This window comes from Pelodiscus sinensis, chromosome 10 (assembly GCF_049634645.1).
Source record: "Pelodiscus sinensis isolate JC-2024 chromosome 10, ASM4963464v1, whole genome shotgun sequence".
NCBI classification, from domain to species: domain Eukaryota; kingdom Metazoa; phylum Chordata; order Testudines; family Trionychidae; genus Pelodiscus; species Pelodiscus sinensis.
Genome location: NC_134720.1, coordinates 20,680,090 through 20,695,533, shown reverse-complemented (window position 1 = coordinate 20,695,533; position 15,444 = coordinate 20,680,090). Strand labels below are relative to the sequence as shown.

The 15,444-nt window shown below is 37.4% G+C and overlaps 1 protein-coding gene across 3 annotated transcripts in view; it reads right to left on the bottom strand.

Annotated features, from left to right (window-relative positions):
- Positions 1 to 215: 215 nt before the first annotated feature.
- ZBTB38 (zinc finger and BTB domain containing 38) overlaps positions 216 to 15,444 on the bottom strand; it is a 37,820-nt gene continuing 22,591 nt past the window's right edge. For all 3 annotated transcript variants that reach the window (XM_006119872.4, XM_025182993.2, XM_014571926.3), the window contains one exon: positions 216 to 8,759. In XM_006119872.4, coding sequence (XP_006119934.1) covers positions 5,175 to 8,759 — 3,585 coding nt within the window. In that variant the 3' untranslated portion in view covers positions 216 to 5,174. The remainder of the gene's footprint in view (positions 8,760 to 15,444) is intronic.

The following is a 15,444-nucleotide window of genomic DNA, read 5'->3' as shown; positions in this document are numbered from 1 at the left end:
AAATTATATTGAATTTATAAATATGGTAGCTACTGTATTGTCATCCCTTCAGACTTAATACAAATTTATATTGAAATAAAAAATCTTAAATATAGCAGGTGAATAAAACAGGAGATACAAAACTGTTGACCAAACACATTATAAAAATAAGTCAATATTAAAATCTTTTTTTAAAAAATGGAGACACATAAGGATAGTAATAGGTTATTTTAATCAATCACAACCAGAATTATAGTCACTCTTTCTAAAAATAAAATAGACTTTTTTCCAACCCTTAATATCTGCATTTAATAGTATTTTTAAACAAAAATTCAAATGCCATAATGTAACAAATTACGTTCTTTTACAGTGTACAATATTTCCATCTATTACACTTATTTTAATTCCAGTTTGGTCATTAGTACTTGACTGATTACTTCAACATATTACTTGCAGTTAAAGTCCTACAATTAACAAGAAACTTGACATGGCCATCTTAAAAATGGATTTGCTATAAACAGTAGAGAATACACAGAATTATAAAGTCATTGTATTTTTATCAAAATATGCAACCCCCCCAAACCTAACACAAACTGTCAATATTTTTATGAACCATACAATTATATAAAATACTTGTAAAATTATCTTTTATGTATAAATATTCTACCTGATTTGCTTTGGTCTACAGTTATCAGCGTATAAACCCACTTAGAAAATATCCCCATGTATTTTGTCACATTTTTATTGTATTTATTTCATAATCCTAGTTGTCTGGACCTAAAGCTGCTATGGAACCAAAATTCTCATTGATTCATAGCATTCATCCTTGGCAGAATAAATAAGTGGACAATACTATTATTTAATTCAATACTGCACTATCAGTTCAAGTGTAGTTTTATCATACCCAAGATATCACTTCTTTTGCAATTTCTAATAAAAACCAAATAAGCAAACAAATAATGTATCATATTTGTACGTAGAATGAAGCTGAGGTTCACTAATCTATGCCTTGCCCTTTATTTTATAATACTGTGTACAGATGAAAATACATGAAGAATAGATAGTACAGATGCAGTACTATGGATATTTATCAGAGCAGTCCTGTGCTATAAAGCATAGATCAAAATCATCTACTATCCTTTGACCATTTTTTAAAAAGTGTTTTCTCCATCTTCAAAATTAGATCCTTTGTTCCAGTCACTGAAACAATATTCACTACAATACTCTGGTCTTACTGGATGTCTCTTTTGAGATGGTAACATAGGACTTTATAGAGCTGTAAAGGGCACCAAATGAACATTTGTGGCTTATGACTGTTAGAGGATGACTATGGCTGAGAAGCCATCATCTAGCAATCTAGGGCTAACAAGTTACAATTTCTAATACCAGCCAGCCATCACCATGGGACGTTAGAGGCTCTACCGAAGCCTGGTGGAATAGGTTGGAATTTCTCACTTGGTGTGTAAGAACAAAAACAACTGTATTTAAGCGGTTGGGGTAGGGGGAAGAGAGCTTCCAGTGCCACAAGCTAGAAGACCACGCTAGAGCAAGAGAGAAGGCAGGAGTGTCTGCCTCGTCTGAAACAATGATCAGATCTCAGACTCACAGAAGGGGTTAGATCACACTAAAGAGAGGGCATCTCAGAACTGTTTGTTATTTTGCAGAGTGCTGTAACTCTTTAGTACCTTCCTTTGGTGACTGGTTAAGACATTTCTTTTGCTAATCCTGTATTTTTTGCTTGCCTACCATTTTGTAGAGGCTCATACCTCCCGGGACACACATAAGCCCCTGGGGGATTGGAAATGCTGAAGCACTGGCTTCAGGATTTAAGGCAGGTCAACCTGCAGCATCCCATATCCCAAGGTAGGATGGTAGACATGGGGTCTGCATTTAGGATTGCATCTTACTGCTTCTCTATATGAATAATTAGTTCACAGCAAACTGGGTTGTGAATCTAATGTGCATTAGCCTGCCAAAGATTATCCATCTATGTGGACTCTGCTGACACACATTAACAATTCATTGATGCAGGTAATCTGTGGCAGACCATTGTGATGTATTCTTGCTGTGGCATTGGCAGAAAGGATCATGTTTTGTTGGATCCCTGAGTGCCTCTGTGCTGATTTTCCATGTGCATTATTTCAGGGATAAACCTGGCTGTGAAAATTATTGAGGAATCTTTCTGTTAGCAACTGCTGAAAAGGAACTTGAAAAATTTATCCTAAACTGTCTTCTTGCTCTCTTCCTAAATCTCAGGGGGGCCATCTAGAGACACTAATGACATGATTTTTCCTCTTGCCAGTTACAGAAAAATATAGACCATACCACAGACTGCTACATATGGGATTCATTGACCTCACAGCAGCCTTTGACTCAATTAACAGGGAAGCACTGTGGAAAATCCTTCTGGTATATGGTTGTCCACTGAAATTTGTCACTCTTTTTCATGTCTTTCATGATGACACACAAGGAGTGAGCTTCTGTAATGGATCCACTATGGCTCCTTATAAGGTTAAGACAGATGTCAATCAGGGTAGTGTCATTGTCCACATGCTCTTCATCTTCCTTGCTGCAATGCTTTATTTGATCACGTTTTACGCTCCCTCTAAGGAATGTTGCATACTTCTCATATCTTGGAAGCCAACTTCCATAAATAGCTGATATTGTTGAAGAAATCAAGTATCAGCTTATACAAGCAAGCAAAATTTTGGTCATCTGAGAAAGAAAGTGTTTGAAGACTGCAACAACCAGAATCAAAATTAGAATCACAGTCTATAAAGCAGTGATGATTCCCACTTTGTTATATGGAGCTGAAATGTGGACAGCACACAGAAGACATCATAAGGTGCTGGGAAAGTATCATTAAATGCTGTATAGATAAAAATCTCCAAAACAAATGGGATGATAGACATACTAACATCAGAGTCCTCATGCAAGCCAATATAACGAGCATGAAGTTGTTGATTATTTATCATCAACTTTGCTGGGCATGCCATATTATCCGGATGCCTGATTCCAGACTGCTAAAAATATAGACATCCACTTGTGGGAACCCAGAACCAATAATGATGGAGGAATTGCTTGAGGCAGAGAACTCAGCATTTCGAGAATTAGATGCAACTCTCTATGACAGAAAAATAGAAGTAACAGAGTGTATTATGACCCGAATGAATACCCTACTTTCATCTGCACCCATGTGTATAATGTGGCAGAATCTGAGGCTCCAGAAAAACCTTTTTAAGCCATCAGTGGCTCCACAGATAGTTTGAAATGGACAATTCATGGAAGACAATCAACTTCAACTTCAATAAATTGCTGAGGATGATGAGTGCAGAATAGGATCACATCCCAACTTGTCACAAAGTAAACATTCCTTTAGATAAGAATTCAGAGATCCAAAGCTAGGAACACTGACCCAGCTCTAATCAGACCAATGAGATTAGAAACATATGGAATCTATCAATTGTGTTCACACACAAGATTGGTGTCTGTCCAGAGAAGACTGAGCCAGGTTGTAAGCATGCAGCTCCAGGGACTAATCCTTAATCAGAGGGGAGTTGTACTAACTTTCTAAACAGGCTCCTTTTTACTCAAACAGAAACTGCATCTCTACCAAGATTGGTCATCAATATACATAGAAATCTGGCTCATTGCATGATGTGTTTTGGTGTGGGGATGGTACTCTTTTCTGGATGAACATTATTCATGTAGGGAAGAACTTTAAAGACACTGCAACCCAAAACATACATCTAGCTCTCTATTTAGTTGTCAACTAGAGATTAGGGCCAGCATGTGGCCCAATGGTTAATACACTATACTCCAAGAAACAGCAACTGGATAGTGGGTAAGTGCAAGCTCCTAGTCCCATAAAATGAAAAAGACTGTCAGGGCAAGAGGACACTCCTCCTCCACAGTAGACTGACCTACATCCCAGCTCCACAGTGAACTGACTCAAATGTCTGTATGGATGAAAGTTTGCAGAGACAATGATACAGCCCTGACTGATGTATGGATGAAAGAAACGAAATATTCTCCACCCCTGTCACCCCAAAAGCAAATCAAAAGGGTAATTGTTATTTGTTGGCTTTAGCCCACTCATTTGAAGACCAAGAGCTAGTCCAACTCCTCTTCCTGGGATGTTTGGAATTATTCCAACTGGAAGAACTTTCGTGGACTAAGCATCCCCCGATGAGAAGAGAAATGGTTAAAAAATGTAGGCGTTTCAGAGCCATTGGTAGGTTAGGAATGTATTTACACAAGGTATTCACACTGGTCAGTTCCACAACTCCTTCATCATGAAACTGGAGTGTTTCATTTGGCTTCTACAACAAAAGTCTGGACTTGCCCCTGGATTAGCTGGTCTGCCATACATTGATAGCTGGACCTTCCAGGACTTACACAACTTGGAAGACTTCATATTTAAGATGAACATTTATTGTCATGATTCTGGGCTTCCAAACCTTACTGACACTCAGATGCCCACTGGCTATCAATGTAACTGTAAAAATTGAATATAGATGGTGTAAAATGTAGTATTCATACAACAGTATAACCCAGTATATACCCTACTGTGATATAGAAAAGTTTTCCAAAACCGAACTATACTTCATACCCACATTCAATAAACATTTCCATCTTCAGCAGGTTATTTTAAGATATTGTATATATTAGGTCATGATCTTTTAAATTTTGTTTTTGATTTATAAACACATTACCATGAAAGTTTGATTATAAGTATGTCAATCTTCTGTACTACAAATTCTTCTTAGTGAATGTACTCTGAACCTATATATTTGGCCTTTATTACACCCAGATTGATTCAGAATAAAATATGTTTTTGTACATTTAAGAGAGTTCAGTGGCTAGTTACTTGTAACTCCTAATAAAGGAGTTTTGGATTGGGACTGCTATTTTCTTCTATTTATATATTATAACTGTCCATGATTGCGGAACTATTTTGAATCAGACTTTTATTCTCCTTCATGTTATATTTACACTATTGCAAATATTTCTAGTTTTTCTGGTACAGTGCATTTTTTGCATATGCTAATATATAGAAGTTTTATGGATGAAAAATGTCATCATTATTTTTTTGAACCTGCTCAGATTTGGAGTTTCCTTTGCATCCCATACTTCTATATGTTGTTCTCTAATATATTTTTCAGTGTTTTTTTTCTTGGTTTTGATACTGTCACTCAAAGTATAACTTTCGGAGTCATACTCTGTATACTATTCACTTCATTCCCATCTGAGTCTATGAAATTTTGATTCTCCAAAGGTTTAGAGCTTTCATTACACAAATACTCTTGTTTATCCTGTTGACTTGGGCTTTTGAATAGATGTTTCTTTTGGTGCATTCCAAGAGCAGCTGCTGTCTTGCAAATTTTAGGGCACTGAAAACAAGCATATCCTTTTCCATTATGTTCATGTGCATGTCTTTGCTCATGATTCCTTTTGGTAGAAAGATATAAGAAACTCTGTAAGCAGAATTGACAATGGTAGCGTTTTTCTCCAGTATGTATTCTTTCGTGTATTTTGAGTGTTTCATTTAAAGTGAATGCCTTACTACAATATTGACAAACAAAATCCTTGATGCCCAAGTGAATGCGTTCATGTTTCTGTAGGTTTCCTGGAACTGAAAAACACTTACCACAGGTTTTACAAGTGTAGGGCTTTTCCCCAGTATGACATCTCATATGCATTTTCAGTGTGGATGGGCTCTGGAACTGCTTTTGGCATAATTCACAAATATAAGGCTTTGAAGTAGGTACATGCCAATGTATAGGTTCTTGGATTTCTTCAGTGGAAGATTTCTCTCTCACACAGAGCTCACAATGAAGATTAGGCATTTCTGTGTTTCCTTCTTTATTGATGCCCTTTTCTTCAGGAATATTTCTAAGTGCATACTCTCTATTGCATGTATTTTGATTTTCACTACTGGAGTTCTTGTTTCTATGATTCTTCCTCCACTTTACTTTTCTCATTTTTCTAAGCTGTTTAGACTTCTTTTTTGGTTTGTAATTATAATAAGGTCTCCAAGGTTTGTCGTTGGAATCTTGATCACTTACATCATCACACATTTCAGACAATTCCATGCATTCTGATCTGCAAAGCCTCGCGGGGCTTCTTTCTTTTCTCTCTGTTTTAGCCTCCTGAGGCTGACTGTCCTGTTCAGATTCACATTTAGATCTTCTTCCTCTTTTATAAAACAGTTTGGATCCTAAAATATGTCTTTTTACAATAGCCTCATTCCCAATTTTTACTGTTATTTGACAAAGAGGAGCAACATTACTGTCAGTAGATGTTCCAGGTAAGGCAGGCTTTGCAATGTAGGTTTCAGTTTTACCTGATTCTTGAACAATATCTGTTGTTTTGTTAGCTGAATCTGCAGATCCTGTAATATAGTGGCACTCCTCCAGTGCCTCTCCTCTATTGCACAGAAGTGTTTTCTTTTTCTCTTTAATGGCTTTTGCTTTAGTAATGCCTTTGCCATAGTTATCTGACCCATGTTTACAGTCATCTTTTATGAACTGACTGGCTGTATTGTTGGAGGATACTGTCTTACAACTTCCCATAGAAGTGACTGCATTACTGTGCATTATTACTGATGAAACTCTACTACTGTGCATTATAACCGAGGGTGCTGAGCTACGATAGTTGATAACAGAGGTTGAATTTTCACTCACATTACTGAAAGACAGAACAGAAGTATCACATTCCTGAGAACCAGAACTAAGTTCATTTGCAACTGAGGGCACTGATTTTTCTACAGTAAAAAAGCCACTTTGTAGGTCAGAATTTAACATTCCTACTGCCCAGGATGAAACATTCTGAATATTCATAGATGATGTTGCATCATTACATGAAGATGTATTCAAGGAAATAGCAGTATTGTTTGTTAAAATATTATTTTGAAAATTCAGTGAAGGTAGTTCAGAGTTGAGAGAATTCTGAATAACGCAGGTACTAGAAGTAGCTTCATTAACTTGGTTGTTTGCTTGTACATGTTCATATGAAGAATTCTGGTAGGATTTATAAGGTAGCCTTCTGCATTTCATAGGTAAAAGCCTATAAAGTTTGTAAGGATACATGCTAGGCTTTAAGCCTCCATTAGCTGTTTTTTTATTTACTGCAAGCCGATGGTCAATTGCATGGAAAGATTTCTGATGGTTTTTTAGTATGTAATAGGTCATGAAAGTCTCAAGGCAGAAAATGCACTGATAACGCCTTTCCCCTGTGTGCCAGATTTCATGTCTGGTCCGATATTCAGCTAATGCAAATACTTTGTTGCAGTAATGGCAAGGATAAGTTCTTCTCCATGAATGCACATTTGCATGTCTTCGAAGGCTAGACAATGTTACATAGCTACGTTTGCAAACAATGCATGTGTATAATATCTGCCCATCAACAACTTTAACCAAATGGTCTGTGTCTGGCAAGGTGCAGTTTGCACTGGAGTATTCAGTAATATTGTTTTCGGACAAGAGAGACTCTGTGTTTCCATGTGAGCTTCCATTTCTTTCATCAGCGGTGGTATAATTATCCAAAAAGATTTGTTGATTTCCACTCTGACCAGATATACTGCCTGAACTCCTGCAGATTTCTTCATGATCCTCCAGTTTGTTAAGATTTGCAAATTGTTTGCTGCAGTATTTGCATATTAAAAGTTCCTGATGATTTGTGTGAAGCTGAAGATGGGTGCTGAGTAAAGCTCTGTCATCAAAAGATTTGGTACAACAGTTACATCTGTAAATAGGTGGAATAACTGCTGCTACAGATCCAGGGATTTTAGCAGATTTATTTTCCTCTTCTGTGGAAAAATGTAAATCTCCTGCCTTATCATGAGGGAAAGGAATAATCACTTGATCCATAACTGCGTCTTGTTGAACATCTGTGTTGGTTACTTTGGAGGCTGATATTTTTGCTGTAGCCAAACCAATACACTGGGATTTAAAGGCTATCTTTGGTGCATCACATGCTTGTTTTATTGGTTGAAGTAAAGGAATAGTCTGAAGTGTTTCATAACTCTCTTCATTCATTTTATATAGGGGACGGCTGTCATGTTCTAAAAAAGGAGCTCCTTGAAAAGCATCCCCTCCAGAAGAAACTGCATAGGAGTGTTCAGCTAAAGTACTGGCTGGCTCTGCATCTTTGCTAGCATCATCCCTATCAAGGCCAACACTGGTTGCTTTATTTGTCTCAGATGCCTTTTTAAAACTTGCTCTCAAGTCAAGTGGAGAAAACAAACTGTTGTTATTTTCAGTTTCAAAAATTGAAAATGCATTTGTGATTCTTGGCCCGTTTGCGATAGCTGAATCTTCATGTCTTTTTTCATTTTTTTCTTCTTTGACCACCCCTTTTTCAGTAATACAAAATGTATACGGACAAGGGGAATTTGAAAAATGAAAGTCAGTAAGATCTTCCAGAAATGATATTCCCAGTTTCTTCCCTGCAGCTGCTAGGTCTGTTACTGTCTCCTGTCTCTTAACGACAACTGTGGAACTGTAGATATAATTAAGTATTTCAGTGAACACTTCAGCTTTAAGATCATCTAACTCAAGGACGTGTCCGGAAATACAGATAGTATGACTCCAGAAAATATTTTTGAAATAAATGCTTGAAGCTGCAAGTACATTACTGTGAGCTTTAAATTTGGTATCTTCCACAATTATAGTGACATCACATAAAATACCCCGAATGCGCTGTTCATTCAAAATGGAGAGTACCGTGTCACTGTGAAAGTCATCCTTGAGATCCTTTGAATGGGACATGACTGTCATCTACAAAAAGAAAATAAAAAGTTAAAGTTAAAAAGGTAATGGTTACATTTGCATTTAAAAGTTATTGCAAACAAACATCTGTATTAAGGACTGTTTTTAGTTTGTTTTGTTTTGAATTCAGGTTAAAAAGGGAGGGTGAAGTTACGGAATAGCTTTTTCAGGGGCAAACGTTGGGTTTAATCCTGCTAACAATATTGATGGTAATAGGATGACTCCTCAGAAAAGTTACTAAAATTCCTGCTAGTAATTGGTTGCAGGGTGATGCCCTGTATTTCAGAATTAATGTTGAAGGGTTATCTCTATTTGCAATTTGTAGAAATGGGTGAATTCTCCAAGGAGTTAAAACAAAAATATTTTGTAAATGAAATGTATTTACATATATCCTAAATTATATATTCAAAGCACATTCTGTCATAATATTTCATTCAGGGCCTACACTAATATTTACAAACAGATTAGGGATGGAGGAAGTCTGGAAGCTCCTCAGTAGTGGTAACAGAAGATCAAGCATCTCACTTGTTCCTCAATAGCCAGATCAGGGCTTTATATTTGTAATCTGGCTGATATCTGGCATCTGAAATCAGAGCCTCAAGCTTTCTGAATGGCTAGTGGTGCAAGTGATGATGTTAACCCTGAACGAATAAAGTAACTGAACTCAACCTTAGAGATAGTCCCTCCAAGGTCAGGGTTGAGATACATTGATGTAGAAGTGTATGGAAACTTGAATTGCTGCTGCCCATATTGTATCTGTTCCATGGATAACAGAGGACTTGGAGCTCCAGGGCTGTGTTTGGCAGATAATCACATTTAACAATAAAACTTCATTTGATCCTATTAATAAAAAACTACAGAGAAATTAAAAAGTTTCAATGGCAAAATATTGCTCTAAAAATAAAAGATAAAACACATAAATCGTGACTAACATCAATGACAACAGTAATCAATTTTTATATAAAACAATTGGCTTAGATAGAACCTCGTTAATAATGACTGGAAGTTTAATGTGAATTACTGAATTTTGTGAATAAGAAGTCAAGGGTAATAAAATGTATTTGCTTATTTTGTCAGATTTGTTTTAGTTCACAGTACCCTAATAATAACCAAATTAATGAGAGCTCATAGCAATGCTCTGATGTTAAATGTTTGTTGAATGTTTATTAAGATGGCTCCATTTTGTTTTATTTTATTGAGAATTATAAAGTCTTCAGAATGGCAAGGCACTGTTGTATAAAGTTTCTCCTATTTCACTTCAATAAGAAGGAATGATGCCAAGATTCTCAGAATAAAATCATACTTAAAAACGAAATAAAATAAGGAAAAGAAAAACACAGTTAATAGGTGGAACTGACTGAATATGTGCTGCAGAAATCTCTCAGAGTTTTACCAAATAGGGTATGTCTACACTACCCCCCTAGTTCGAACTAGGGGGGGTAATGTAGTCATACGGAGTTGCAAATGAAGCCCGGGATTTGAATTTCCCGGGATTCATTTGCATAAAGCCGGCCGGCGCCATTTTTAAATGCCGGCTAGTTCGAACCCCGTGCCGCGCGGCTACACGCGGCACGGACTAGCTAGTTCGGATTAGGCTTCCTGAATGGCTAGTGGTTCAAGTGATGATGTTAACCCTGAATGAATAAAGTAACTGAAGCCTAATCCGAACTAGCGGCACAGGGTTCGAACTAGCCGGCATTTAAAAATGGCGCCGGCCGGCTTTATGCAAATGAAGCCCGGGAAATTCAAATCCCGGGCTTCATTTGCAACTCCGTATGACTACATTGCCCCCCCTAGTTCGAACTAGGGGGGTAGTGTAGACATACCCATACTGTGTTTTGTTCAAATTTAGTCTTGTTCTGCAATATAACATGAATCCTCTCCTTTTTCTTCTCCCTACTTTGAGCTCTGCTTCCCAGTTATCAGGATAAGAAGTAAGTAGTTTCATATTCATTTAACAATTGCTAGAGCCAAAGATCTACAAGACAACTAGTTTATAACACTTCATCATTTTAAACTATAATAGATCAAAAAGAGAATGACTGAATATACACACTTTTACTGTTTATAATTGGGGTCACATTATACCATTATGTGGTGGGTGAGCCAGTACTATTTTCTGGAACAACTTGAGTGCTAAATGTAAGATTTCACTTCAAAAAATTTAAACCACAAGCCCCTATGGTCACAAAGGTTATCTCCAAAAAGTGAATCATATATATATTTCAAGAGAGTGAGTGATATCTTCTGGAATCTCTGGCCGACTTAAAATAAAATTCTGAATGAGGTGGGAATTACCCATCCCTCTCAATGCATTTCTGAACTCTAATGACAATAATTTAAAAGACACCTTCCATTACTTCTCTGCTAATCAAAGCAGAGAAGAAAGATATAATGATGATGTGCACAACATCCTGAGACACACATCTTATTTAGGCATCACAAGTAGACCTTGGGAATAAAATAACTTTTCTTCACAATCTGACTCCTGTTTGTAACACAGAAGATTTAACTATTTGAGGCACAAAAACTGTTCATAGCTGAGAATTTAAAATGCACAGAGCATAACAAAGTCAGTTATGGTTCATACACCAACTCATATATGCAACGTAATAGTTACAGATATGAATTCAATAGTCTATACTGTGAGATAAAATAGTATATATGCACATAAGCAGGGTATTGAGCAACAGCGCCATAGAAAAGTCAAATTGATTTTGCCTGGACCAGATCTTCAGCTGGTGAAAAATGGAAGTCAACGGAGAGATGCCCTCTCACACAAACTGAGAATCTTGACCATACCATCATGCATGTCAGTTTTAGACGATGTTGCATTATGTAGTGTTTTTCATTAAATTTGCATAGATTGTAATAAGAGATATTAAATATTAATTCACTTTCATTGGAATGCTGACCTTAAATTTATGTTAGTTTAAGACTGCTGTTTTGACCCACTATATGAAAATCCATACGTAATTAGTTTCTAGTACATTAGACTCGTCTACACAAAAAGAGTAGTGATAAAAATATTTTCCTTCAGGCAAGCTGCCATAATCCCATAGATTTTTTTCATAGACAATGTCTGACATTACATCAGACTCGCTCATGTGATATACTATAAGAAAGAATCATCAGAGGTCAAAAACTGATCTCATAACAGGACCTATTGAGTTACTTCCTATCTAAGAAAAAGATGCTGTCAATTCTACCTGCCAGTGACCATAGTAAGAGAAGCTTGACGGTATTTTGGAGTAGCTCAGTTAGTGTTAGTTTGAATGGACAGATCATCTGACACACTAAGTACACCAGATGGCTATTTCTACACTAGATTTATACCCAAAATGTAATAGGTGAACTGAAATGTTTGTAATAGAAAGACTGGCTGATTCCTCAAACAGTTACCTTAGCATGCCATCCTTAGGGGAAATACTCATGTTTTAGACTTGTACCTGTATGCACACGTTAGAAGCCTTTGTAGTCTCAGAATCATGGGTGTTGAATTCTGCTTAGTACACTACGTCTTTGCATAGCTTATTTGAAGAATTTAGAAGTTATGATTTGTTATTGGGGCATTAATATTGTACTTTGCTTTACACTATTTGGTACCTTTCTCACTGAAAAACTTCCATTACAGAGGAAGCTGATTTTCACATATAATAATTTTTGCTTCTCTTTGTCTTGGCTAGTACAGTCCCCAAATAATTTGCCTGCACAGGCACTGACTATTGGAGCACACCTGGGGGGAAAAAACCCAAACAGTGCATGCTCAGCTGCTCTTCCTCCCCCTCTAGCTCTTCCCACCCACCAACAGGCCCTGCCAATCAGCTCCTTCCCTTCCCTTCCCCTAGTGCTTCCTGCAGACCAGCTATTCAATGGCATGCATGGGGGTGAGGGGAGGAGAAAGCCCATAGGGCAGGAGGAAGTGGGCAAAGGGCAGAAGAAGGCAGGGGTGAGAGCTTAAGGGGAAGGAGTTGGGAACTCCGGAAGCCAACATCACTATTTGCCTGTGCACTGCATCTTGCATAGTCATTTAATGCTATGCAAAGTGAGTGCTAAATTGCTGCCTTGCCAGAAATCTCCACTTGCTTTACACTGGTGGTAGCATTGTGCACCCACTTTGTAAAAGATGTAAATGACTATACAAGGTGCAAGGTAGTAAGCAATGAGGCCTATGGTTTCTAAGGGATCCATACCAAGGTTATGAAAGTAAATAGTCAAGAACTCTTGATGGGACAGACAGTTACACATGGTCTATAGGAACTACTCATGCTGGAAGCCAATTTGAGATACTATTGTTTGAACATCTGCTGCCCTTCATTATAGAGCTGTAGACAGATCTTATAATTTGGATTATAGTGTGCGGCCCAAATCATATATGAACTCCATAGTTATGGTAGGTTTCTTGACTACACTGGTAAAAAGCCTGACCGAAAGGGGCCAGTTCACATTTTTTATGGTCCTATGTCCTTGAGGAGCTAATAATAGAAAAATAGAACTGGAAGGAACTTTCTAACTCATTGAGTCCAGGTCCCTGCTATCACTGCGAACCTTCTCATATAATCCCTATCATAACTGATCAAGATCTATTTTAAAAATGCAGTAGAACTTCAGAATTAGGAACATGTCAGGAATGGAGGTTGTTCGTAACTCTGAAATGATCTTAGTTCCGAACAAAACATTATGCTGGTTCTTTCAAAAGTTTACAAATGAATAATAACTTAAAGCAGCTTTGAAACTTTATTATGAAAAAGAAAAATACTTTCAACGATATTACTTTAAATGAAACAAGCACAGAAATAGTTTCCTCACTTTGTCAAATCTTTTTTTTAAATTTCCCCTTTACTTATTTAGTAGGCTACATTTAACACAGTACTGAACTGTATTTGCTTCCTCTATTCCTCCCACTTGTTGCTGCCTGGTCTAATGTACTTTCAGGTTCAAAGGAGATATGTGTTTGACAGTCTACTCACAACTCTGGCATTCATAATTCTGAGGTTCTACTGTACTTAAGTTGTTCATCGCCACTATTCCAGAACCTTGCTTCTCTGATTATTAGAAACTCTTTTCCAGTTTCCAGCCTAAATTTATTCAAGGCCAGTTTATACTCACTTGTAGCATCAACACTGTCCTTTAGATCAAAGAACTTTTCTCCCTCCCTGGTGTGCATCTGCTTGATGTATTTATAGAGCAATATCCCTTCTTAGCCAAATTCCTTAGTCTCTTCTCATAAAATAGTCTCTTCATCCTCTGATTATCCTGGTAACCGTTCTTGGCACCTGTTCCAGTCTGAATTAATCTTTCTTGAACATGAGCAACTGGAACTGTGCACAGTATTCTTGATGAAGTCTGATGAATGTCTTGTGTAATAGCTTCAGAGTAGCCAAGTTAGTCTGTACAGAATAAACTTAAAAAACAACAAATAGTCTGGTAGCACTTTAAAGACTAACAAAACATGTAGATGGTATCATGAGCTTTTGTGGGCACAGCCCACTTCTTCAGATGACCAGAGTGTTGAATGTAGCTTCCTTTAACTATCCAGTCTTTAGGTTTTGCTTGTTACATACCAACTCGGTTATCCCTTTGATATTTATACACCCACTGCCTCTTTTTGTTCGTCCCTCCCCTCCCCCCCTATTTTTTTCCTCCTACCCTCTTTTCCCCTATTTAATTTTGGTTCTGAACATCCAACACTCTGGTCATCTGAAGAAGTGGGCTGTGCCCACAAAAGCTCATGATACCATCTATATATTTTGTTAGTCTTTAAAGTGCTACCAGACTATTTATTGTAAAATAGCACTAGTACTTCCCTATCTCTACGAGAACATTGTTAGCTCATAGTCATCCTGTGACTGACTAATATACCCAGGTCTCCCTCCTTCATAATTTCCAACATATGAACTTCAGTTTATAGCAACAAATTTTATCAGTTCCTCAGTGGAAGACATTGCACTTTGCACTGTTAAATGTAATCCCATTTTCTCTTATTACAGCCAAACTCAAGCAGTTCTGTGATCACAGTGAACCAGATCGCTATGTCCTTCTCTCAGTTTTGGCTCCACAGCCCTGACATCATGACAGAGGTTGGGTGGGGCCAAATCTGAGTGGGCATCAGAGCAGCTAGTGCTGCTCCTTCTCACCAACCGTGGTACACACTGAATGTAATGTGTGTATGGCTGCAGGTGCCACTGCATGTAGGAAGTTATCATCCTATCCTCTACAGAGGAGAAAAGTTGTTGATATAGTTTCAGACATCAAGAACCGAAAATGCAATGTTCAATGAGACAAAAAAACTATCCTGTTGTCAGTTTTGGCACCAAATGAAGATCAGTCCTGGACAATCCCTTTACCTGGAACAGTGACTGTCACTATAAATCTCAATATTAAAGATATATAGAACGACTGAAAATTGTGAAATTGTAAAAGTACAAATCTGACCAATGATACTTCAGGGAAGTATGGATTAATTATATAATAATGTACAATACCACAGGTGCCTTCGGTAACTGTGTGTGTTTAAAGATATGGACTGGCTGTAGAGTGAAGAAGTTATTTGAGACACAGCATTATTTTGGACATCGATGAATGGGCTGGGGAAAAGCAGATAGGTAGGGAGGGCACACAATTTGGATAGAGGTAAGTTCTAGTAACAGGGTTTCTTTATATCCCAATAAAGAGGAGAAGATACAAGTTGATG